The 24,949-nt window shown below is 36.6% G+C and overlaps 4 protein-coding genes and 1 pseudogene across 6 annotated transcripts; 2 read left to right on the top strand and 3 right to left on the bottom strand.

Moving 5' to 3' along the window:
• Positions 1–2,591: 2,591 nt before the first annotated feature.
• Positions 2,592–3,479, bottom strand: LOC103864410 (glutathione S-transferase T3-like). The gene has a single exon (XM_009142160.1). The coding sequence runs from the start codon at positions 3,477–3,479 to the stop codon at positions 2,592–2,594; it is 888 nt and encodes a 295-aa protein (XP_009140408.1).
• Positions 3,480–5,476: 1,997 nt separating this feature from the next.
• On the bottom strand, positions 5,477–6,844 carry LOC103864409 (BAHD acyltransferase At3g29680-like). The gene is made up of 2 exons (XM_033289354.1): positions 6,332–6,844; positions 5,477–6,283 (listed from the first exon to the last, which is right to left on the bottom strand). The coding sequence occupies exons 1-2, from the start codon at positions 6,842–6,844 to the stop codon at positions 5,477–5,479; spliced, it is 1,320 nt and encodes a 439-aa protein (XP_033145245.1).
• Positions 6,845–8,523: 1,679 nt separating this feature from the next.
• On the top strand, positions 8,524–10,952 carry LOC103864407 (annotated as a pseudogene).
• An 88-nt stretch (positions 10,953–11,040) lies between these two features.
• LOC103864212 (expansin-A24) lies at positions 11,041–15,931 on the top strand. Its single transcript, XM_009141969.3, has 2 exons — positions 11,041–11,281; positions 11,736–15,931. The coding sequence occupies exons 1-2, from the start codon at positions 11,089–11,091 to the stop codon at positions 12,350–12,352; spliced, it is 810 nt and encodes a 269-aa protein (XP_009140217.2). The 5' UTR covers positions 11,041–11,088; the 3' UTR covers positions 12,353–15,931.
• A 257-nt stretch (positions 15,932–16,188) lies between these two features.
• On the bottom strand, positions 16,189–21,187 carry LOC103864211 (putative 2-succinyl-6-hydroxy-2,4-cyclohexadiene-1-carboxylate synthase). 3 transcript variants are annotated; one of them, XM_009141967.3, is made up of 11 exons: positions 20,400–21,187; positions 18,473–20,294; positions 18,297–18,394; positions 18,129–18,226; positions 17,795–17,844; positions 17,556–17,651; positions 17,367–17,456; positions 17,011–17,100; positions 16,836–16,910; positions 16,682–16,747; positions 16,189–16,552 (listed from the first exon to the last, which is right to left on the bottom strand). In XM_009141967.3, exons 2-11 carry the CDS (start codon positions 18,635–18,637, stop codon positions 16,424–16,426), a joined length of 957 nt encoding a protein of 318 aa, XP_009140215.1. In that variant the 5' UTR covers positions 18,638–20,294; positions 20,400–21,187; the 3' UTR covers positions 16,189–16,423. The 3 variants fall into 3 exon arrangements, with proteins under 3 accessions (XP_009140215.1, XP_009140214.1, XP_018513776.1); XM_009141966.3 differs by having other exon boundaries at positions 16,815–16,910; positions 20,400–21,186; XM_018658260.2 differs by lacking the exons at positions 17,367–17,456; positions 17,556–17,651 and having other exon boundaries at positions 16,815–16,910.
• Between the last annotated feature and the right edge of the window lie 3,762 nt (positions 21,188–24,949).

Here is a 24,949-nt window from a genome sequence, read left to right as displayed (position 1 = left end):
TCTTCTTTTAATTGTTGATGAATGTGTGGATCCCGAACTTCTTTGCGACGAGCAATTCTATTGCCGTGTTTTGTAGTATTTTTAACGGCAAAAGTGGAATCCTCATCTTGAAATTCCTCTAGAGTATGTGAATCTCGTTCATCTTCGACGATCATATTATGGAGAATGACACATGCTCTCATAATATTTCCTATTTTACTTTTATCCCATAAATTAGATGGATTTTTAACAACGGCAAACCTTGCTTGGAGGACCCCAAACGCACGCTCAACATCTTTTCGGACGGCTTCTTGGTATTTAGCAAATAACGAATTTTTTGGACCCTGTGGCAGTCGGATAGATTGAATAAAAGTCGCCCAATTTGGATAAATACCATCCGTCAGATAGTAAGCCAACTGGTACTCCCTTCCGTTCACATAGAAGTTAACTTCCGGAGCTATTCCGTTAATAATGTCATCAAAAACAGGTGATCGATCAAGAATATTAAGATCGTTCATAGTACCTGGAGCTCCAAAAAAAGCATGCCATATCCAAAGATCATACGAAGCAACCGCCTCCAACACAATTGTTGGTTTTCCGGTTCCTCGTGAATACATTCCTTTCCAAGCGGTGGGGCAATTCTTCCACTCCCAGTGCATACAGTCGATGCTGCCCACCATCCCGGGGAATCCACGTTGTTCTCCCACATAGAGTAGTCTTTGAAGATCCTCTTGTGTGGGACGTCTGAGGTATTCATTCCCAAACAAGTGGATTATTCCGGCGGTAAATTGGTGTAAACATTTTCGTGCAGTTGTTTCACCAAGTCGGACATATTCGTCAATGCCATCAGCCCCACCCCCATACGCCAATTGACGAATTGCTGCGGTACATTTTTGGAGCGGTGATAGACCAGACCTTCCGGCTGCATCTTCTGTTGGTTGAAAATACTCTACTTCTGTAGAGAGACGATGCACAATACGCAAGAACAAGGGCTTGTTCATTCGGAACCGTCGCCGGAATAAATTGTGCGGGTATGTCGGAGTGTCGCTAAAATAATCATTCCAGAGCTTGTTGTGGCCTTCTTCCCGGTTTCTCTCAATAAAAATACGTTTTTTTCGCTCTTTTGGTTCAGGAATAAAATCGAGATTTTCAAAGATATCCTCAAAAATAGAATCAAATTCATCATCATCACCGTTGTGGTAATGATAATGTGAAGAAGAAGCCATTTAAATGTTGCAAATGAGAGAAAATGTTATGAGCGTGAGGAGAAGTGCAAATTTAAGTGGGAGAAGAAGGATGTTACTTATAGGGAGACAGTGAAGAAAAAAACAAAGCATGTGACTTTGGAGTTGCTATTCTCAACCCCCCGTGATACTTATTACTTTGGTGAAGAAAGAAACAAAGCATGTGACTTTAGAGTGTAATGTTTTCTGACATTTTGGCAGCTTATTTTGGTGAAAAATATCAAGGTCACTAGAGTTGTCTCCTGTGTGCTCGTGAGTGGCAAGGTCACGAGAATAATGTGTAAGAGATTTTGCATAAGGTCACGAGAATAATGTGTAAGAGATTCTGCAAAAGGTCACGAGAATAAACTTCAAAGTAAACTTGTTTCAAACAATACCATGTTTCAAACAATAACATCAGACACTAACAAGTATCAACAAGTCCATCTTCAAATTAAACAACAATAAGATATTACAAATCCATGCAGGGTACTCGTGCTCATCAAGTCATATAACTAATCCGTGCAGGGTTCCTATTAAAACCAAAACGAGAACCGTAGCACCTACAAAGTACTCAAACCTCCCGGTAAAAAAAGATTTCTTCGTGGTTATATCAGTCACAAGCTTCTCTAGCCTAACCATCTTCTGTTGAGTCTCATAGTCGATGGAGAGGGTCAGATTGTCTACCTTATCAGCCAGCTGAATCACGTGTCTATCTCTAGCTCTCATTTCCTCCATCACCGCAACATCCCACCATTTCCATATATGACACTCTCCATCGTCTGCATTCACACAAGTGTAGTATCTTCTCCCTGTGGTGATAATACGGAAAAGTAAATGATCACTTATAGAAGAGTAAATGAGTATATGATTATGCATATCGACATGTAACCTGGATTATTCCGACCGGTAGATGTTGCAAGCAGAGGCTGAGCACCACAGTAGCATATCTGTGGGAAGCCAAACTCAACCTCCGGTTGTGGAGGGTACTGAACTGATGAATGAGCCTGTAAGCTAATCTCAGCTTGGTCACGTCGAATTAGATCATCTGTTTCGCTAAAACCACTACTTACTGAGTTACAAAACAAATCCTCTGACTCCGAGGGCTGGCTGTAGCTGTAGTCATGTCCCATGTTAGACTTAACCTGCATAAATAGACAATGTTATTATTACCAAAATTAATTGAGTTCATAATGAAAGAATGCAAGACACAACAACACAGAGTTTAAACAGAAATAATATATATTATTGATAGCAAACGGAGTCCATTACATGAAGAAACTTAAGCACTGACAGTCCATTACATGGAGAAACTTAAACAGAAATAGTAGACATCAACCAACAGAGATCAAACACAGATTTAAAACAGAGAATTGTTGTTCATCATTCTCAGAAATACAAGGCAAGCAGCTTATTCTTAACTACTTCTTCAGCATCACTTAATGGTTGCTCTCTAGTAAGCAGAGTGTCAAGTATTGCCAGCTTTGACAATTTCTCCTTCATCTCCAAATCCTCCTTTTTGAATTCCCAAATGGTCTTAACCTCATCAAGATCCCTCCCCTTACAGCTACTCCTTTTTGCCTTTGCAGCCTTAGAACCTTCAGGCCGGGTCTCATGATCACCAACTGACGCTTGGGAACCTGGCTCACCCGTTTTTCTCTTTAAACTGCCACTGGGTTGAGGTGTGTTAAGGCTAAGCCATTTCTGCTCAAACCTTAACACACACCATGCATGTTCAAGAGTAAACTTGGTGTTATGATCAGCGTAGAAGATCTGGTGAGCAACCTTCAGAACATCAGTTTCGTTCTGGCCACTGGCTTGTTGTCTTTCTGCAGAAGCGTATGCGGCGCAGAACTTGTTGGTGACCTCGTTTATTTTGTGCCACCTTTGCTTGCAATGGATATGCTCCCTCTTCTCACCCTCTGTAGCATGACGAGTAGATGCATAATATTCTCCAACTCTTTTCCAAAAGGTGCGTGCATTTTGATCATTAGCAACAACCGCATCCTTAGATGTGTTGAGCCACGCGCTGATTAAAACCTCGTCATCAGCCGGGGTCCATTTCTTTCTCTCCCTTCGCTCGACCGGTATGGCTTCAGGTTGACTTGGAGGGTCAGTTGGTTGTGAACTGAAAGGAGGGAGTTCAGATGCTCCAAGGTTAACAGTACTAGAATGAAAACTTTGAAAAGGAAAGTTTTCATTGACAACACTAGGTTGTTGACTGTGAAGAAGGCCTAGATAGCTAGCGGACTGGCTATATGGATTCCTTGGATCCATGGCAATTACTACAGAGAAGGGTTTATAGAGGAAAAAAAATATTTGGTTACTGATTTTAGCTAAGCGGAGAGCTGAATAAAGAAGATGTTCGATGGTTGGGGTTTAATAGGTGCAAGTGTTAAGTGTAATAAGTTCTAGTGTTAATGCTCAACCAACAACTACCGTTGTCTAATCAAAAGTTATTAATAAGTTCTAGTGTTACAGACTACACAACTTAAAAGCTATCAAGTGGAACTTAACAACTTGACAAAATGAATTACTGAATTTCGTTTCAAACAAACTACAAGAGAAGTACAATTCATCATTTAGTGCTATCTCAGTTTCAAACTACTCTTCTACTACGAGAAGAAAGCAGACACAACATTTCGAAATAGGACACCAGCTAGAACTATCAGTTTATAGAGTTCAATTAATCATCTAGTACTATAAGTTTTAAAAAATCGAAATTTATCAAGATTATGTAGTTCAATTCATCATTTACTGCTATCTCAGTTTCAAACTACACTTCTACTACGAGAAGAAAGCAGGCACAACATTTCGAAATCGAACACCAGCTACTACTATCAGTTTTAAGAAAACGATATTTATCAAGGTTTATGTAGTTCAATTCATCATCTACTGCTTATAGTTTCAAACTACTCATCTACTACGAGAAGAAACCAGACACAACATTTCCAAATCGAACACCATCTAGTACTATCAGATTTAAAAAAAACGAATTTTATCATGGTTAATGTAGTTCAATTCATCATCTACTGCCATCAGTTTCAAACTAATCATCTACTACGAGTTCCTCAATCACCCATGATTCAATCACAACCAACCACTTACAATCACAAACAACCACATACAATAACAAACAACCACACACAAACGGTAACAACGACGAGGACAGAGGATTGAGCGTTACCTTATTTTGATTCCAACCGGCGGAGAGATTAAACGGCAGAGAGATGACTCAGCGGAGAGAGGAAACGTCGGGAGACAGAGCCGGAGAGATAGGTCGGCGGAGACAGATAGATCAGCAGAGATAGAGGTCGAGAGACGGATCGGGAGAGAGAGGAAACGTCGGGAGACGGAGCCGGAGAGATAGATCGGCCGAGAGAGGGAACGGCGGAGAAAGAGGTCGAGAGACGGATCGGGAGAGAGAGGAAATGTCGGGAGACGGAGCCGGAGAGATAGATCGGCCGAGAGAGGGAACGGTGGAGAAAGAGGTCGAGAGACGGATCGGGAGAGAGAGGAAACGTCGGGAGATGGAGACGGAGAGATAGATCGGCCGAGAGAGGGAACGGCGGAGAAAGAGGTCGAGAGACGGAACGGCTGAGACAGATTTTGGGAGAGGGAACAGGGTGAGACCGAGATCGCCGTTGAGAGAGAGAAGGGAGAGGATGAGAATGACTCGACTCCCCTGTTCCAACCCTAGACGCACACTCCCTCCCGCGATGACACGTGCCGTTAAGGACGGACACAAAAACTTCTTAACTAACATACGTTTTCTTCTTTTTAATTTCATTTTGATTTATTTTTTCGGTTTAATTCGGTAAGGACGCGGTTTGGGACGCCGATAATGATGCTCTTAGGTGTTCTAGAAAAAATGCCCATTAAAGAATAAAGCAAGCTAGGACTCAAAATGAAGTTAAAAGGATGATCAAGTGAACACAGATGTGAAGAAACGAACTAATATTAATCCGAAATGATCGACAGAGTCAATCATCTGTGATCAAACTCAGTGGCAACTCTAGGATGAGCTAAATATTTTTCAAAAAGGACTAAGTTGATTTGAAATAAATGCAACTAATATTAATTTAAGCGGAGTCACTAAAAGCGTTAAAGTGATTTCAAATTATAAAACAAGAGGAAGAACAAACAATAGACAACTGATTCTTAACTCATACACTCCCATTCATTTTTAATAGATTCCTACTAGTTTTCTGTTCTGATTCTTATAAATCTCAAAGAGTGAGCCAAGAATAGTGTCCATACGTAATGGTGCATAGTTAGAGGCCGTTTTTGTATAAAGAAAGAAAGATGTTCATCTCACTCTTCTTCAAGCACAATCCCATCTCCACACCATCTTGCCCATTCTTCCTCTCTGACAAAGAGAAGAATCCCTCGGTGCGGTCAATGGTCACGAGATCAGTCTTAGCAGGTCTGCCCCACCCGAAATCTACTCCATATATCCCTAACCGGGGTGACCCTGCGATTGCCCCAATTTGTGCACCCGGTTTAATTTTCTTCACTCCATCCACATAGTTCATGCAGTGTGACTCTATCTCTCCCGTATCCAAACCATTTAGCGAATCACTTAGGATCTCTACCACCTTGACAAAACCATCTTCTCCAGAAAATTCCCTCGCTTCATATCCGAACAAACCTATTGGAAACACGCAGTTCCCGAAGTAAGTATCCGGAACTCGCGGACTTAACCGGTGCCTGAAATCCGCTGCGACCAACAAACCGACCGGTCTGTTTGCACCGTCTTCACATGCCTTCACCACGCAAGTCCAAGCGTACGCAAAAGCAATGACGTAAGTTGACAAGCGCAGCTCGAGTGGCCGAGCTGACTCGTTCTTGACTTGCTCCTTGAGTTTTTCTATGTTCTCTCGAGTTAGCTCAACCGTGGCACGGATGGTATCAGCAGTTATCTCAGGCGCCGGGGATGGCTTCAGCGTCCTCATGTTGTTGTTCCTGTACTTTGCCGACATTCCCAAGATCTCTTCCTCCAGTCTGGTCGGAACGTTGATGACCGTACGATCGAAACTAGGAGTTAGTTCCTCGGGTAGATTCTTAGTAGCTTCATGTTCCTGTAATCGACAAACGTAAGCCCATGATTTTATAAACATCAAAAATACCTTCCCGTCGACAGCACCGTGGTGCGATGTGACGCCGATGCAGAACCCTTGGTTTGGGAAAAACGTGATCTGCACGGAAAGGACAGATGCAGAATCATCTGAGGCTTTCAAAGACGGAACAAAGGAACGTAACTCTGCCGCCGGACGCAGTCCGTCTCCTGAAACGCGGGAGAACTCTGCGTCGGTCTCTGCCACGGTAAGCGTGACTGAGTCGCCCTGGGAGAAGAGGATGCAAGGCTTTGGATCTTGAGCGTCCCACGTAAGGCGGCCAGCGAAGGGAGAGTAGTGGTGGAGGGTGATGGAGAGAGAACGCTCGAGCTTGGGGAAGATCTGGGAGTAAAAGGACTCGGCTGATAACTCATGGAGTCTGTAGAAGATAACTCGTTGCATAGTGGGTAAGTTTTTCCATGGCAAGTCAAAGAGAGTTAGCGGGAGACTGAGAGAATTGAGAGAGCCGAGTGCCGAGTTCGTAGAGGGGCTGACTTGGACAATCTTGATCACGTTTGTTGCCATTGACGATGGAGTAAGTAATCTCACAAATGTTGATCAAATTGATGATAGAAGTAATCTTAAGTGTCTTGCTAAGAAGTAACCACTCTCACTTAATAATTGTTGACGACGTCCCAACTAATTTTTAAAAAATGAATTAAAAAAGTAAGAAACCAGCTGGAAAGATTCTTAATGGTCTCTGTCTGCTATTAGAGTAAAGAAAGATATTCAAAACATGACATATTGAATACATTGCATGATGCTTTGTTATTAAACATTGAATATTTGTTTTGTTATCTTATTTAGGTGATGATCGTTTTTCTAGTTTCTAACTTTTGATTTTTAATTTTTGATTTTTAATTTTAGTTTTGGGTGATAGTAGTGGACTAACTGAGTTCGGAACAACTCATTTGAAAAGGAATCATTGCGGATTCTTCCTTCAACGTCTTATTGCCCTGCTGGCCTGTGCTTTCTGAGTGTGATACTATTTTTCAGTTGTGTTTTTGGTAAGAGCATGTTATTTCGGCATTTTATTGACTGTTTTCACGTAGATAAAATTTAGTTAAACTTGTTGATGTTACTAAAATCACTACTTTTCCAGTGTTTTTAAACCCCGACCGAACCGGCAGTTGGACCGGATTGAACCATGAACCAAAAATAATTCAGGTTGAGTTAATGTTAAAACTCAACTAAAATCGAACCAGTTAAAAATTCCTATCGAACCGTCAAAAACCCCGGTTCGTATATAAGCTAAAATTTTGTTAATGAAACAATTAATTTTTCTTTTTTTTTAAATAAAAATAAGATTTATTAAAGGTTAATAAAGTATCGTCTCTCATCTTTTTCTTTTGTCGTCTCTACAACGTATAAATTACAAGATTCACAACGTTTAATATTCACGTCAAGATATTATTTTTGTCTACTTCTCACTTTGTTTAAATTTTATTTCATGATCATTTATTTTGAAGACTTTAAATAGTTGAAACATTTATGTTTATGAAATTTATATTTTAAAATATAATTTTTTACCTAATATGTATATAATTTATTTTTTTAAAAGTGATGAAGATGTAGAGTGATAAAATCTGCGAATAAATTTTAAATGTGTTTTTCATATTGATTTTAGATTTTAATTGTTATTTTTAAGTTTTTCTATACATTATAGCTATTTAAACATTTTATTTGATATGATATATTTTTTTAAGAATATGCATATTATTTATAAAATATCATTAAAATTTACTTTAATCTAAGTAAACCCGATCGAAAATAGTATTTTCAGTTTATTCTCAGATTATACGTTTTACTCCATATTTTTTCTCTTATTAGCATAAGTTTCTTAAGTTAAAATAGAAGATATAATATAATTTTTTATAACATGATATTGGTTTACAATTTATCGAAATTGCTTATAATTCAATATTCTTGGTTAACACTTCTATATTTATTTATATAGTATATATAAACTATAATTAGAAACCACTAAATATTTCTTTAATTTCATATATAAAATACGTATAATCTAGAAATTATTACAAAACATATGCAGTGATCACATTTATTATATTAATATTTAATATTATGCACCTAAGCGGAAAAATGCTTAAGCCAATCTAGCTAGTTCTGCTTTGTGATTCTTAAGTAACCTAAAGTCGTTTCTCCTTTTGATGAGTGAATGAAAAGTTGATTCGTGTGCTTTCTGATTCAAACCGAGATCTGATTCCTCAGTATCATCATATCATGACGATCGGACATTTACGGTCGGAATCATTTGGTACGTGTCTGCTTCTCTTGTTGCTATCCCTCGTTTTCTTTCTCCAAGCGACGTTTACAACCTAAGCTTATGCTGCAAAAGCCTCTACGACCTTGTCCTTGCGCATTCCGAGAATATCTGGCTTGCCCAGTGTGAGCTAGTACAGGTTCTTCCTTTGTCCGAGATTGTCCAATGGCGAACAGGGATCTCATCTTACAAGACTCTTTGACGGTTTCTTGTAGAGGTAATGAAGCCTCTTATTGGGGTCTGGGTGAACCAAGTTCCTGAGCTTGGGAATGTTGTTTACGTGATGCCTGGTTTCTTGTCTGTTGTTGGTTGCCGTATCATTCCGCAAGAAGGTGGTCCTTTGGGGATTCAGGAAGGTCGGATTACGTGGTCACCTGTGTTTGAGATAATCTCTGGTTTTGATGGCTCCACTAAGTTTTTCCTCCATGGAAGAGGCAAAGGAGGTTGCTTGTTGTATCCTGGTCCTGTTACGGGCATCGAAAAGAGTTGCAATGTGCTCTCACTCGAGGTTGAGCAGAAGACGTTGTGCAGTAGTGAGACTAAGAGAGAAGACAAGGGTGGGGTTAAATTTCAGGAGCTCCATGCTAGCGATGGATTGAACTTGCTCGAACTAAGGCCATGTATGTCTACATGCAGTTGAACCATTAAGTGGGAGAACATGAACCTCGAAGATGATGAGTTTTGTTACAATCTTGCGCAGGGAGACCTAAACAAGAATTGGGAAAAGAGCAGTGCTTACTTCCATGGGGGATGCGTAGCTTGCCAGAGCTTTATTAGCTCTGGTGACACATTTTTTCTTAGTCTCAAAGCCTTCTACAGTGAGGAGTCTTTATCCAGGGTGGCCAAAAATTGACCTAGCACGTTTTTCCTTTATAAACTGCCAGTCAAAAATCCGATCAGTGAAGGTGACCAAGAGTATGCTGGTTTGTGGGGAGGAACATTTGGGTGGCCACCTAGTAAATTTATTAATGATGAAACTGGACATCATTAGCTTTTTAAACTTCCAGTTTGTCTTAAGAATACTCGTTTGCACTTGGCTAGCGAAGTGTTCAATTATCACAAAGATTCCATGTTGTTCTATTTGCCATCCCCTTCCTTACTAGTTTGGTACTTTCTATGATGTGTACACATTTCTTAATTAGCATCTCTCTAGTTTTTGTGCTATACACCACTTTGAGAAAGTCCAACCTCCTATGATACTAGTTTGGTGTGGGTCATGCATGTTAGCTTATTGAGCTTCTGAAGTCAAAGTTTCTTAAATCTGCAGTAATGATGTTTTTGTGTGGTTATGCAAAGGCCTTTGGTACGTTTCAAAACATTTTTCTCCTTTTAATGTAAGTCAAGTCAATAGATTTTGTGTTCACTCCCTTTTTTTTTTCCTTTATCTGACCTCTTCACGATAGACTTCACTACGTGATAGTGAGCTGAAGCCTTCTGCTATTCCAGATTTAAGTTATAGGAGCTGTGAAGGAGATTTGCTTACTTTCCTAATACCAACGTACCTGTAAAAATAAACATATGAATGGTCACAAAAGGGGATAGCTCAGTTGGTAAAAGAGAGAAGAAGCAGATCTGCATCAGTAACTGAAGATGAGGTTTTTTTCTTCTGCATTGCATGAAGATTTCTTCAAGGCCAAGGCTCGTAGATGGGGAACCTGATCACTGTTCCATGCGTTGATAGGTAGGACAGAGATGTCAATGACTCCTACAATATACATGTGTGGACATTTGAGTGCGATCACTGCTATTGTTGGACCACCAACATATCCACCTCCAATACAATATATCTTCACCATTGTTTTTGAAACTCTCTATGCAAAAAAAGAAAATCGAATCAAAACTTACAATTGCAACACAGATTAGGAACGAAGAGCAGTAGATTGAATAGCAACTGACCAGATCTGGAGTTAATATTCAGTATCATCATAAGCGTTTCTCAGATCACTTTTAGCGGCCATTGCGAATCTTATCTTTGATCCCTATGTTTTCAAGTAATTAATAGAGCATCTAAAGAGTGATTAACACTTGAAGAGAAATAAGTAGTGGAGTATCTCATGAGAGATTATCACATTGATAGCACATCTCATGACTCATGAGTATCCCATGCCCATTTAAGCTTAATTTTCGCATCAAACTAAATAATAAATCTAGAACGCTTTGTGTAAGAGAAAAATGAAAAATAAAACTAGCGTTACACAAAAATATATATGTTATAAAATATTTTAGTCCCAGACCAATCAAAGACCTGACAAAGCGATTTATTAGGGTTAGAGAATCTAAATATGTCTACAGGCCACAAAAGCACCTTCCTTAGTGTCAGCAACATCACAGAAATCTTTCATCAAAAAAAAACATCGCAGAAATCGAATTGAATCCCGAGAACATCGAGAATCCCCAAATTTATCAGCCTATATATACATACATTTCCATCTATACTAATCATTACTAACTAAGAATTAAGATAATTTAATCAAGGAAGGATAAAATCATGAAGCTCTTACAAAATATATTATTTGTTCAAGTTTTGATGATGGCAATGGTAATATGGATCGTGCCCATGACTTATGGTCATGGTCATGGTCATGGTCATGGTCATGGTCACGGTCATCACGCACCCGTAGCTGGTTGGCTAGATGCCCGTGCCACATTTTACGGTGACATCAATGGTGGCCAAACTCATCGTAAGTAGAATTGTTAATTTCAAAGACCTGTATAAAATGTAAATTTTGCAGGTACTATTTATATGTAGTTTTATGCATTAACCAACATGAACACGTAGTAAATGAGACTCAATATTTGACCTCGAGCCAAAGGGAGAAATAGGAATTGAGTTTTATAATTATTATTATAATTATATGGTTGGTTAGGCTACATTTTATAAAACGCCTTTCTTTTTGTATATACACCTATTTCTGTTATAAATATGTGTGGCATAAAACTTTAAATTTCTTATAAATACGTTTGTAAATTGTAAATGCATTTTGATTTTTCACTATAATTGACAAATCAAAATTAGAAAAATAATTAGAAACCCCATATAAAGCAAAAGTAAACACATGCAAACAAACAAACAAACCGAAGCTGTAAATCTTACAAAATGAAAATACATACTCACTTGTCCCATTTCATTAACAGAGGGAGCCTGTGGATATGGTGATTTACACAAACAAGGCTTCGGTTTAGCCACGGCAGCACTAAGCACCGCACTATTCAACAATGGCTACACTTGTGGGGCATGTTACGAGATCAAGTGTGCGAATAGTCCACAGTGGTGTTTGCCCGGAAGCATCAAGATCACAGCTACAAACTTCTGTCCACCCGATCCCAGCAATAAGAAAGACAGCTGGTGCAACCCACCACAGAAACACTTCGATCTCTCCCAACCAATGTTCCTCAAAATCGCTCAGTACAAAGCCGGGGTTGTCCCAGTTAGATACAGACGTGTTCATTGTACCAAGACCGGAGGTGTCAAATTTGAAATCAAGGGAAACCCTCATTTCGTTATGGTCTTGCCGTACAATGTAGGAGGAGCCGGAGATATTAAGGAATTGTGTATTAAGGGAACCAAAACCGATTGGATTAAGATGCAGAAGAACTGGGGACAGATTTGGAATAGTGGTGTTGTTATGACCGGACAATGCTTGTCGTTTAGGATCACTACCAGTGATGGATCTACGAAAGATTTTATGGATGTGACACCGACAAATTGGGGATTTAACGGACAGGCTTTTGATGGAAAGATTAACTTTTAGAAAAAGTTGATGCGAATTTTGTTAGCGAATACTTGCAGTTAAATAAGAGGAGAGGGTTATTGATATATTGATATGTATTTTTTCCAATTTTTTAATTTTTCATTGTTATTGGTGTAAAGGTTTTTATATTGATATGTATTCTATGTGGGTTGGTATATTGATAGTAATAGAGTAAAACACTCGATTTAAAAAAAAACAAATAATGACATTTTCGTGAATAAGCCAAACTTATGAGTGAATAGGGCAAATGAAAATTCTAAAAAAATCATGGGTGAGTTTTGTGTTTAACTTTTTGCTTTGAGTCATATTTAAAAAAAAAAACCCAAAATTAGTAAAGCAATTTCTAAGGGGTGGTCTAAATGAAAAGAATCACACATGAGATGATAGCTGATAACTTATGTTTTAATAGTATAGATTTTAATACACGTTTTTGTTTTGTTTTTTTTTTCTTTGTCATCAACATTACAGACTCATATTGACTCTGTGAACCACACTGGGAGATCTTGATCCATGTGAACTACAAATGACGTTGCCTTCCTAGCGCTACGGGCTAAGCTATCCACCTTCTTGTTCTGCGTTCTTGGTACATAGATAATCTCTGCTCGGAAAAAACTCTCTTTCAGGCTGTTTATATCCTCCAAATAACTTGCAAACGCTGGCCATTCTTCTGGTTCTGAAACCATCTTCACCAATTGAGAACAATCCGTTGCAAACATAACCTGAAATTATCGTAAGTTTTTCATACATTCCATTGCCCATAGTAAAACTTCCATCTCCGCATGAAGAGGAGAGAGGGACGTCCGGACATTCCTTGCCCCCATCAAACCCTCAAATCTTTCTAAAATATTGTATCAACCTTGACCTGAAAAAATATCATTCTCTTTCTAGGAACCATCCGTAAAACACCATCTTCTGGGGATTGACGGAAGAATCGTATTCTCTACCTGTGGAGTCCTCTTTTGGATATTCAATATTGTGCCTCAGCCCAAAGTGTAGATTCGGTTTCTACCGGTTTAAGGGTATCCAATACACGTTTTTGTTTTGATAATAAATGAATACACGTTTTTGTTTTAATAATAAATGAGTTTTTGCAATTATATTCTATATTAAACAGAGTAATATATGATTAGTTAATAAAACGAACATGAATTGAAATATTGAAATTATTTCAGTTTGCGTAGTATCTAAAATTAAGGCAAACTGGCGACTACATATTTTGGAAATTTTATAGATTTTATAAATATTTTGTGGGACTAAATAACATTATGAGTATCCAAAATTCTATCAGAAAATTTAATACGTTATAATTCAAATGGCTGCCAACAAATAAGGCAATCAAACCAAAATCTTGTTTTTCCAAAACAGTTTGCTTCAAATTTACAAATATTCTATTTACTTTAATCCATATAATATTGTGGTTTATTAAGCTATATCATAGGAAGTATTTTTTTTATTGAATTAAATAATGAAAAGACAATAAAAACTTAAAATTAGGTTTATTAATTATTTTAGTGGCATAAGAGTGTAAATAAATTGTAATTCTAAAGGATAATTTTTATATGTACTTCTATTTTTACTGTATATCTCATATATATTAAAAATAAGCATTGTCATTTAATGCTTTCACACTACATTGGACACGTGACAACATCACATTACTTTAAAAATACGGAAGCTGACGTGTCTTCTTAATAGAGTTTCTCACAATAATATTTCCTATTTTGCTTACAATTAAACACAACCACGTTTTCATTTAGCTCATGCCAATGGACATGATGAGAAGCTCATTTTGCTCATATCAAGTCGCATATCCGATTGCAGAAAATTGAACTAATTTTTTTAAGACTTTATAAATTCATTTTTGTAAATGAGATATCTCAATCTCGACAAAAGGTACGAGAGAGGAGAGAAAGTGAGTCTTAAAAAAGGCCGAAAAAAACCAGCAACATATATAAAGAGCTCAACAAGAGTGCTTTCTCCAAAACAAAACAGAGGCCACTACCATTCAAGAGAGCCTGCTACTTTGAAAGGCTTCTATGAGTTCAGTCTGGTGCAACGGCTATAGATGCTTCTTTGTGGATTAATTGGTTCAAGCACGACTAGCCAGCACGCGTTATATAAGACTAATAATGTTGGTCACGAGTAACGCTGAGAGAGATAGCATCAACGCAGCGGATCCCTTCACTATAAATGAAAGCAATGCTCTAGAGTCTGAAGCTTTAAAGTTGTCTTCGAATGGAAGAGAGTAGAGCTTCAAACTGATGAAAAGCTTATATCGGCAGAATCGCTTCACGTGCAATGCTATTCAAAGACCACTTTCTAGATATGGAGTGTTGCGAAGCACTCAACTGCCCAGAAAAAAACTTAGAAGGTCTGCTAATTAGTAACTAAAAGCAGCTAAGAAATCAAGTTCTCGAAAACTATGTGGGATGAGATTTTGTTGATGTTGTAGCTTATGATCCTACGTGCAAGATTTTGTCAGCTAAGAAATCTGGTTCTCGACACAGGGCACACCTTTTATTTCAGTCATAGCTTATGATCCTACGTGCAAGATTTTGTCAGCTAAGAAATCATGTTCTCAACACAGGGCACAACTTTTGTTTCAGTCAGAGCTTATGATCCTACGTGCAAGATTTTATTGATGTTTTGCATTTTGGAGTTCGTTCTGTGAGGTTGATTATTCATGCATGCAAGATTTTGTATTTAAAAGATTGAAAATGATCAATTGTCGTACACGAAATTTATATTATTATGGTTAAGACTATTATACCGAAATACAAAATTGGTGTTTGTAATACCGAAGGAACTGCTGCATGTGTGTTTGGACAATATTTTGCTACATTGAGTGATTGGCAAAGTTGATTAACGATAGGAGATTTGCATATATTTCAAACCTGTAGTTTATGGCAATATATATATATATATATATATATCAAAGTGTGATGAGCAAGGTACAAACATATGACATTTAATTCATATTTTTCAGAGATACAATGTGACTTGAATTAAGATTATTAGACCTATATAAGACTCACTTCTCCTATTCTTTTTAGTTATAACATAAACGCGAGACCTAAGCAAACTTAACTCATTCTTCTAAATGGCTGTGATAACTGTTGTATCTGATTTGAAACCATTTAAGTCTATGTGAAATATTACGGTGAAAATCATACGTGTGTGGAAGCAGTAATCTGCTGCTTGCGGCATAACGAAATATCATTGCAAGTGAGGATTCTAATTCAGACATTATATATAATATTTTTATTTTTAAATCTTTATTTCACCATCAACCAAATTAGAATGAAATATTTGTCTTTATAATTTTCTTTTGTTTTCTTCGACAATGATCTAGATTTGATTTTATTATGAATTTGTTTAGAAATTAAAATAAAAAATTGGTTGACATTAAAATTGTCTAAAATTCATATAACATGAAACCAAACAAATACTAATAGCCTTTCATCTATAACAAAAAGAAAATCAAAAACCTCAAACATTTTAACCGAACAAACAAAAATAAATATGATTTTAAAATGTAGGTATATAATAGGATATTAAAACCCGGAAAACAACCCAAAACTGAACTGATATCCAAAGTAAACATAACTAATGTTTTAATATCTTAAAATAACAAAATTAATAATCTCATTCCGCGCAAGGTGCGGATTACTAGTTAGTATATAAGAAAAAGACAATAAAAACTTAAAATTAGGTTTATTAATTACTTCATTGGCATAAAGGTGTAAAAAAGTTGTAATTCTAAGAGATATTTATTATTTGTATTTTTATTTTAATAGTATAGATTTTAGATACTCTTACGATCTTGGAGTATTTCATAGTATAAAACAATGAAGGCTTTAAGGTTTTTTATATCCTCTTACGATCTTGTAAAAACCAATATTGAATATTCTCTTAGTTAGCTTACGAAAATAATAACAGAGATGTTTCTATAGCCATCCCAAGCCCAAGCTAGACTAATCTATTTGTATTTATTTCATAGTATATAAGGTGACAACTCCCTCTTTGTAGCCACTTCATGAGCTTGAAGCAGATCGTTACAATATATTAGAATCAATTAAGTTTTCCACTGGCGAAATCCGATATCAGCTTCACAAACTGTTTAGGGTTCTCAACATGTGGAAGATGACCGGAATCTGGTACTTCCCGGAAAACCGCATTTTGTAGCTCACACAACAATTTCTGTATTTTGTTTCATGACAGTTAAAATCAGTATTTCAAACCCCGCGCCGATCTAGCCGGTTAAAACTTTAAAATTTCGCGATTCGGTCCGGACCAAACTATTCAATGTTTGAGATTAACGAAACTTACAACTGAAAGCTGGTTGCTAACAATCTGATCATTCTCACTGCATATAACGAGCGTCTTGTGGTTGATCTGCGTTATTACAGCCAAAAGATTTTTAAAAAAAGGATTGAATAGCTAAGTGAAGTATTTTCATTACGAGTTTGATATGTGAAGCAACATTGTAGCCTCCGCTAATCATAAAGTTGACCATCGCATCTTCCCACCACGGCATTTGACAATGTAACCGGCCAATCTAAGCAAAAAAAAAAAACATTTATTTTCAAACAATCAATTTTTTTAACGATCAATTTGACGTGTGGAATAATAAAAAATAAATGGACACTTGATCTTACATTAGTCCAATCTATATTCTCTGACAAGGGAGATGAAAAGGCTAATACGTTGGCCAAAAGGCGAAGAGGAAATGACTTCAACAACTTAACCTAAAACAATTAATCGTGTGAAATTTATTAAAATACTTTACAAACAGTAGTAGTCTTGAGATTATGGGAATTATAGACAAATATAATAATATTATGATTTAGTATTTGAACGATTTAGATGGTATATAATGTATATATATATATATATATTTAACTCTTATAAATCTGGGAATCAAGATCAATGTGTCATTAAGTTATATTTATGATCAACCTTGTGGTCCTTGTCAGTAAACTATTGAGTATAATAAGAGTTTTTTCAGACAAACCCCAGCGTAAGCAATTGATTTTGGTAAATCTTTAAGAGCACCGGTTCCTTCTGAATACGCATTCGCATTAATGAGAACCAGTTTATCAACCTGAAAGTTATAAAGAAGAGGATGTTTTTTGGTCGAAAAGAAGAGGATATTGTGACTGAGAAATGTATAAAAATTGGTTTAACGGAAATAGTAATTTACAGCTTCAGGGTAAGTAGCAGTGAAATCAACAGCTACAGTTGCTCCTAAGCTTGGTCCAACTAAAATCATTGGTCGTTTGATATATGTTTTCCAAAGCTGAAATTCAAATCAAAGAACACAGATTAACCAAGAGGAAAACTCAATATCGTATATCTAACCACATAATTGTATTTGTCGGCAGTACACTAGTAAACAGTCGATATTCCTCTTTTTTCTTATAATGTATTGTGAGTGCTGACCTCGAATAGATGATGTCGCTTAGATGCTGCATCACATGGTGGAAGTTTCTCTAGAATATTCATTAAATAAGTGAGCTCTTGAATTTGAAATAAAATAAAAATAGTAGTACTGAGTTATTTTTGAGATATATAAATGCTGAGTTCTTGGAACAGTAAAACAAAAATAAAATAGTGAGTTTTCGAAATTGAAAACAGAATAAATAGTGAGCTCCTTAAATTGTAAAAGAAGTGATCAAATTTTTTTTTTGTAGTAATCACAAATCATGTATTCTAAAAACGATTTCTCAAGAATATAATTTAATTTTCGTAAAAGTAAGTGGTGTGCCAATCTTACGTAAATCGGAGAAGCCCCAACCAAGAACATCAATAGCCCAAGTCTCAAGACAAGCTTCCTCAAGCAGAGGATACGCACGCCTCCATTCAAGACACGAACTAAGCCAAAAAAAAAAAAAACTCAGTAAGTGAGCTCATGGAATTGTCTTTGTCTTGTTGGCAAACGAACCTGTCAAAACAATGAAGAAGAACGACAGGACTTTTGTCCGGTAATTGAACAGTTGGTTTGATACAGCTACTCATTACACAGCCTCTAAAGTTTTCCATCTGCAAACACATTTTTATTTTGATTTCCTAAAAGTCGAGAAACTAAGGAACTAAAATCGAGAGAGAAGATGGAGAAACCTGAAGAGGAACTGGAATCCGTACAATCTTTTGAGCCAGAGCTCTTGCGAATGGATCTTTTATGTCTTTTACCTCCTTCGGAAGAAATGTTGGGAACCCATCTCCATTCGACTGGAATAGAGTCGTTGGAGGCCGTGGAGAGACCATTTTCAAGCTACACATCATTTCTCTCTTTTTATCTCTCTCTCTCTCTCTCTCTCTCTCTTGAGCTCTGATTGTAGTGTATTGAGTGCTTCTTTTTGAAGTCTTCTTCTTAAGCTTTGTTAGCTGAATATGGAACTACTGGACTATTTATGACATTGACGAGAGTAACTAGAAATAGAAAAGATAGTTATGTTAGAAATTGGACCATTTTCATGGAGTTTAAATTGAAATGCAACTACCCAACTTCGTATTTTACTGTACTTTTTGTTTTCTTGATTTTTCATTGATGGATCATTAATTACAATTATTAACATATTTTTGTACTTTTCTTTAGAAATGACCACACAATTTCTTCTGACATCTTTACAAGCTTTCTTGTTTTAAAAGCTTGAAGACAAAAGCAAAAATCAACATTCACCAAGAAAATTCATACTCCGTCTATAATATCTTCCAAACTGTAATTGAAAATTGATTTTAAATAGGAGGGAATGGAAATGGCTCAATGGTCAATATCCTCCATGTCTCCTGCCGACATGTGACCATGAGTGTTCGAAACTTTCATGTGAGTCGAAAACAATATGGGGTCTAGAGACTCTAGAACACTAGTTATTAGTTTATGGCAAGGCATGTTAAATGCCTCGACTCAAACACAAAATCTAGTGTACCTCCCAGCAAACAATATTTCTCTAAGATTTACTGTAAGGCCGGAAAACGGATCTGGATATGCTGTGAGTTCGGTGTATATGTACCTTGTTTTTTGTTCGGTTTATACATATAGGATTAGACTGAGTCTGACATATATACATGATTTGGTGTAGACAGTTGTTTAAAGTTGACTAAGATCTGTCCATATATACCTGATAAGTTTGAGTCCCGGTTTGGTGGTATAAAAGATTTTGAAAACTCAAAGATTTTTCTGTTATTCCCAGATCTTGTTTTCTGTCTTCTTTTTTAAACAGCAACTACATGTATTATTAGCTTGATTCAAACAGGTTAGCCTCTAAAGCTACCGAAACCCGGAATCGAAGATTTACATGGGATAAAACAGAGTTTTGTGTGTAAACTTGTTTGGAAAGAAGGTCCATGCATACATTAAGCTTTTGTGAGATGAAAGAAAGCGGAAAACAGTAAAAGACGAAACTATATGAGTAAAATCCAGTTGGTAGCCCAGTTGATTTAAGCGCGCAAACATTGGTATTGTTGCGCTACTGCTTCGAAACACAATTGAAGAGGGGTTCATACCTTGTCTAGGTATAAAAAAAGAGCTATTTCCCTGAATTGGGAAAATTATTTAGGCCGAAGCCGCAGACACTTCATAGCTAACAAAAAAAAATCCTTCCATTTTGAGACCATGTAAGGCCAATCTTCTTCATCACTGATCAACTTTTTTTTTTTTTTGAATAGAATGTTAAATTAGATTCAAAAGAAAAATATGCTTGTTTACAGCATGAGCTACTTTGTTTTATGACTTGGTTTCTAACAATGAAACACTTTATAAAAATTTCCTATGTTCCCACAAACCCAATCCAGCTTTGATAAGCATTAACCATCCTTTTGTCTTGCTTTAGGGTCACTACTCTATTCTTCACTTGTCTGTCGATTGACCAAAACAGAACATCTACTGAACGGGAGTTGTCTCCATGCTTCCTTCCATTTCATCACTGATCAACTTAACCACCTGTAGGCAGTGCGATGCAAAAGACGTAGATTAGAATCCCATTTGCAAAGCGTTTTTCATTTCCCAAAGCAAGTTATTAAACTCCACATGCAAAGGGGAGAAGACCTGGTCCTTCCCGATGGGGCTATAGATATGCGTTCCCATTTCCAAGTAAAAGATGAAACCACCGCCTAGGCCTGGGAGTTTTTACCTCAACCCGAAGTACCTACCTAAACCTGAACCGGAAAAACCGAAACCGAATCCGAACTGTTATACAAAAATATCCGAACGGAACTTAGTACTTTGATGTTTGGTTATAACCCGAACCGAACCGAAATCCGAACTAGGATCCAAAGATATCCGAAATTAGTTAAATATGTTAATGTTTTTATATATTTTAAGAAGATTTAAATATTTTAGAATATTAAAAATATTTTTTTAGTTTGTTTTAGTTATTATTTTGAATACTTTTTAGTTAATGTAGATAGTTTAACTAATTTTTAATTAGATTTGTAAACAATTTATATATTTAAAAAAAAATTGTCAATTTTTGAGGTTTAAAAAATATATTTTTAGACGATTTTAAACTTTGGTTACATCCGATCTGAACCGAACCTGAAAGGAACCGAACCGAATCCGATTTGATAATTAGTAAAATCCGAATGGTACTTCTGAACATAACACCGAAAATCCGATAATCTGAATCACCCAGACCGAAACCGAACGGTCCACCGAACTCTGGGGCCTACCACCACCAAAAAAAACCGAGTTTGTTATCCACAATAGTAGAATAATTGGCTATAGCTATGAAATGGTCACGAACACATCATGGCTATTTCCCAATTAGCTACGAAAAAGTCACAGGATAGAAAACATGACTATTCGTATCTAACTCGTGGCTAAGAAAAACACGAAATTGTTACCTCTGTTACATGGAAACGGAAGCGGGTACGTGGAAGCGGAAGCGTAAAGAAGCGCAGAAGCGAGATTTTTTAAAATATTAGGAAGTTGGTACGTGTTGGAAGCGTATATCCATATATAAATAAATAAATATATATATATATATTAATTTAAAAAAAATTAGGACTAAAAATTTATGATTTAAATTTGAAATAATGCATTTATTCATTTATAATAATTTTGAAATTATTTTATATTAAAACTGTAAAAATACACATAAATGAAGTTTACAAAAAATGTTATATTAATTATTTTTAATACTTCATAAATAATTGACACAATATATTTCAACTTGTGCTATATCTTTAATAAAAAATCTCAATGCATAAACATAATTTATAGTATTATTTTTAATATTTGTATATTTATAACTCAATATTCATTACTATTGATTTTTTTATTTTATATAGATTAAAACTATGGTTTTATATTTTATTGATATACATTGCATTTTTTTAAAAACGGAAGCGTGATTCCAAAACGGAATCGTAAGCTTCCAACAAGTTTTTAAAGAGAATATTTTAGAAACGTTTTGGAAGCGAGATTCCGCAAGCTTCCACAAGGTTCCGATTCCGATTCCGGTTCCGAAGCGGGAAGCGGACGTCCGATGAAGTCAAATTGAGTTAAGTTATTATATATAGGCAATTTGAATTTAGTTATATTATCTTTGGAACACAAATTCATATAACATTGTTTATAGTAAGTTAGTACATACCATTGGATTTCATTGTGCATCTTGTTTCTGTGAAGGATTGTGTTGTTGGTTTCGATAGCGGGAAAATCATTCAATTTTGCTGTTCTTATAAACAGACACTCTTCTTCTTTTTCATTTTTCATAGATTCTCTTATTTCTGTGTTTGCAACTTTATTAAGGATAAATATCCCATATTGAAAATTTAAGGCACCTTAGGTAATATATAAAAAGTTAGGGATAATCCACTTATCACCGATTGGTTTTAGATTTGAAGTTCATAATAAACCGATTCTAACATGATATCAGATGTCAGATCCTAAATATCCTAAACTCTTAATTAATATAATCCTCCGGCCGGATATAAATGGCATACTTAACCCTTCCGACCGGGTAAAAAGGTCGTTTAAACTCGCTCGACCGAGTATAGATGTCCTAAATTTCAGAGATTTTTGGCCGATAAGAGCCATCATCTCGAAGAGGGATATTAAGGATAAATATCCCACATCGAAAATTCAAGAGAAACTTACATAATATATAAAGGGTTATGGTCAATTCACTTATCACCAATTAGTTTTAAGTTGAAAGCCTATAATAAAACCGATTCTAACAAACTTTACATCCACTACATTGGAACATCACTCTTCATTTTGCAGGTTCCATCAGCTGATATGTATAATCTAGACTCAGCCATGCTGGCCTTAAAAAATACATATGCGAGCATGAAAGATACTTAGCAACGGTGCCGTAGACATATAAACTTCCCCATTACAAAAGCATATACACTGTCCACATCTCTGTGCAGAAAATAATTCATGGTTCTGAGCAGAAAGCAAGGAGAAAGAATTCATTATTGAGCAAAGGGTGCAAATAGACTAATACGTCCCTAGATTGCTTCTCTGGATAGTATGGGATAGATCCTTGCTAGAACGAATCAAAGACTCAAGCTCTACAAGGTTGTGGATCGATTGGTGACACAAGAGGCTGCGGAAAGGCTCCTTGATACTCCTAAGTGACTAGATCGGATATGACATACCGAGATAGACACTCTTGGGTTGCTGGATACTACACACCAACAAGAACACTCAACAACTCGCGGACAAGCAGTAGAGAGAACAAAGAAAGGTTTTGATAAAAAGATAATTTATTCTTGATAAAGGGGTTCAAAGCACACTTATATAAGAGAAGTTGGAACAAACTCCAAGCTTCTCGAAAACTATCAAGAGAGTAAAAGCACACGCTCTCTTGGAAATAGAAACAAAAGACAAGTTTGAAAACATGAAATGAAAGACATAATATAACATAAGGTTGATCCGGGATAAGGTTGGATCGAGATCATCAACTAAGGGTTTTGAGAAGCAAATCTATGGCCTCGTTAAAAACCTATCTTTGGAAAACCCATTGGGACAAAACCAAAGATAGGGAAAAAGAGCACACATAGATTGCTTGCCTAGTTGATGATCAGCTTGATGGTGAAGTAGCTTGAATGGTGATAAGTGTGTCTTGGTTGATCAAGCTTCTACCAAGACATTCCTCTTGCTTCCATGACATCTTAACCAATCCTCCAATAACTTGCGTGAGCTTCCTTGATCTTGATCGAGTCATAGGTCCTTGTGGCAAGACTAGAACATCTCCATCAGTCGGCTTATCCAGATCCTCATCATCTCCATTAGCTAGTTGGTCCATGATCACATCATCCCCTCCCTCTTGAAAAGGATTTGTCCTCAAATCTGGCTCATCTGCAACAAAAGGGATCAAGTCAGTAACATTGAAGCTATCACTTATGTCGTACTTACCTTGCAGATCAAGTTTGTAGGCATTGTCATTGATCCTCTTGGTGACTTCAAAAGGGCCATCAATCCTCGGCATTAGCTTAGACTTCCTCTCTTTTGGAAACCTTTCTTTCCTCAAGTGAACCCATACTTGATCTCCAACTTCAAAGATCATCTCACGCCTTCCCTTGTTGGCTTGTTTGGCGTATTGCTTAGTTTTCTCTTCTAGATTGCGCTTAGCTTGCTCATGAATCTGCTGAACCATCTCAGCTTTCTTTTTCCCATCCATACTAACCCTTTCACACTCAGGTAAAGGTATTAGATCCAACGGTGAGATGGGATTGAACCCATAAACAATTTCAAACGGAGAAAACTTAGAAGCAGAATGCATAGCATGATTGTATGCAAATTCACAATGAGGTAAGTAATCTTCCCATGATTTCAAGTTCTTTTTGATGAATGCACGCAGGAGAGTACCTAAGGTTCTATTAACTACTTCAGTCTGCCCATCAGTTTGTGGATGACAAGTAGTAGAAAACAATAGCTTAGTTCCTAGTTTAGACCACAATGTTTTCCAAAAGTAGCTAAGGAATTTAGTATCTCTATCTGAAACTATAGTCCTAGGCATTCCATGCAAACGTACCACTTCTTTAAAGAACAAATTAGCTACATGTAATGCATCATCAGTCTTATTGCAAGCTATGAAATGTGCCATTTTAGAGAATCTATCAACAACCACAAAGATAGAATCCTTTCCAGTCCTAGTTCTAGGCAAACCCATAACAAAATCCATAGATATATCATTCCAAGGATGAGTAGGAATAGGCAAAGGAGTATACAAACCGTGAGGTTGAACTTTAGACTTTGCAAGCTTGCAAGTTGTGCACCTTCCACAGATTCTCTCCACATCTCTTTTCATATGCGGCCAATAGAAGTGATCCTGCAAAACTTTAAGAGTTTTTGCTATACCAAAATGACCCATCAAGCTTCCTCCATGGGATTCTCTGACAAATAGATCTCTCAAAGAGCAATTAGGCACACATAAACGATTGTCATAGAATAAGAATCCATCATGCCTAAAATAATGTCCTGAAGCGTACTTAGCACATGATTTATAAGCTTCTTGAAAGTCAGGATCAGATTCATACATTTCTTTAATCTGCTCAAAGCCTAGCAACTTAGCATCAAGAGTAGTTAAGAGGACATACCTTCGGGATAGTGCATCAGCAACTATATTCTCCTTACCTTGTTTA

This window comes from Brassica rapa, chromosome A04 (assembly GCF_000309985.2).
Source record: "Brassica rapa cultivar Chiifu-401-42 chromosome A04, CAAS_Brap_v3.01, whole genome shotgun sequence".
Lineage (NCBI taxonomy): Eukaryota > Viridiplantae > Streptophyta > Magnoliopsida > Brassicales > Brassicaceae > Brassica > Brassica rapa.
This window is presented reverse-complemented; position numbering and strand designations above follow the sequence as displayed.

Excerpts from the sequence above, each read along its gene's own strand:
- LOC103864410 (XM_009142160.1), bottom strand. The coding sequence starts at position 3,479 with ATGGATCCAAGGAATCCATATAGCCAGTCCGCTAGCTATCTAGGCCTT.
- LOC103864409 (XM_033289354.1), bottom strand. The coding sequence starts at position 6,844 with ATGGCAACAAACGTGATCAAGATTGTCCAAGTCAGCCCCTCTACGAAC. Across the intron at positions 6,284-6,331 it reads ACGGTGCTGTCGACGGGAAG|GAACATGAAGCTACTAAGAA; the intron begins GTATTTTTGATG and ends TGTCGATTACAG.
- LOC103864212 (XM_009141969.3), top strand. The coding sequence starts at position 11,089 with ATGAAGCTCTTACAAAATATATTATTTGTTCAAGTTTTGATGATGGCA. Across the intron at positions 11,282-11,735 it reads CAATGGTGGCCAAACTCATC|AGGGAGCCTGTGGATATGGT; the intron begins GTAAGTAGAATT and ends TTTCATTAACAG.
- LOC103864211 (XM_009141966.3), bottom strand. The coding sequence starts at position 18,637 with ATGATGTGTAGCTTGAAAATGGTCTCTCCACGGCCTCCAACGACTCTA. Across the intron at positions 17,652-17,794 it reads AGCGACATCATCTATTCGAG|CTTTGGAAAACATATATCAA; the intron begins GTCAGCACTCAC and ends TTTGAATTTCAG. Across the intron at positions 16,911-17,010 it reads AGAATATAGATTGGACTAAT|ATTGGCCGGTTACATTGTCA; the intron begins GTAAGATCAAGT and ends TTTTTTGCTTAG.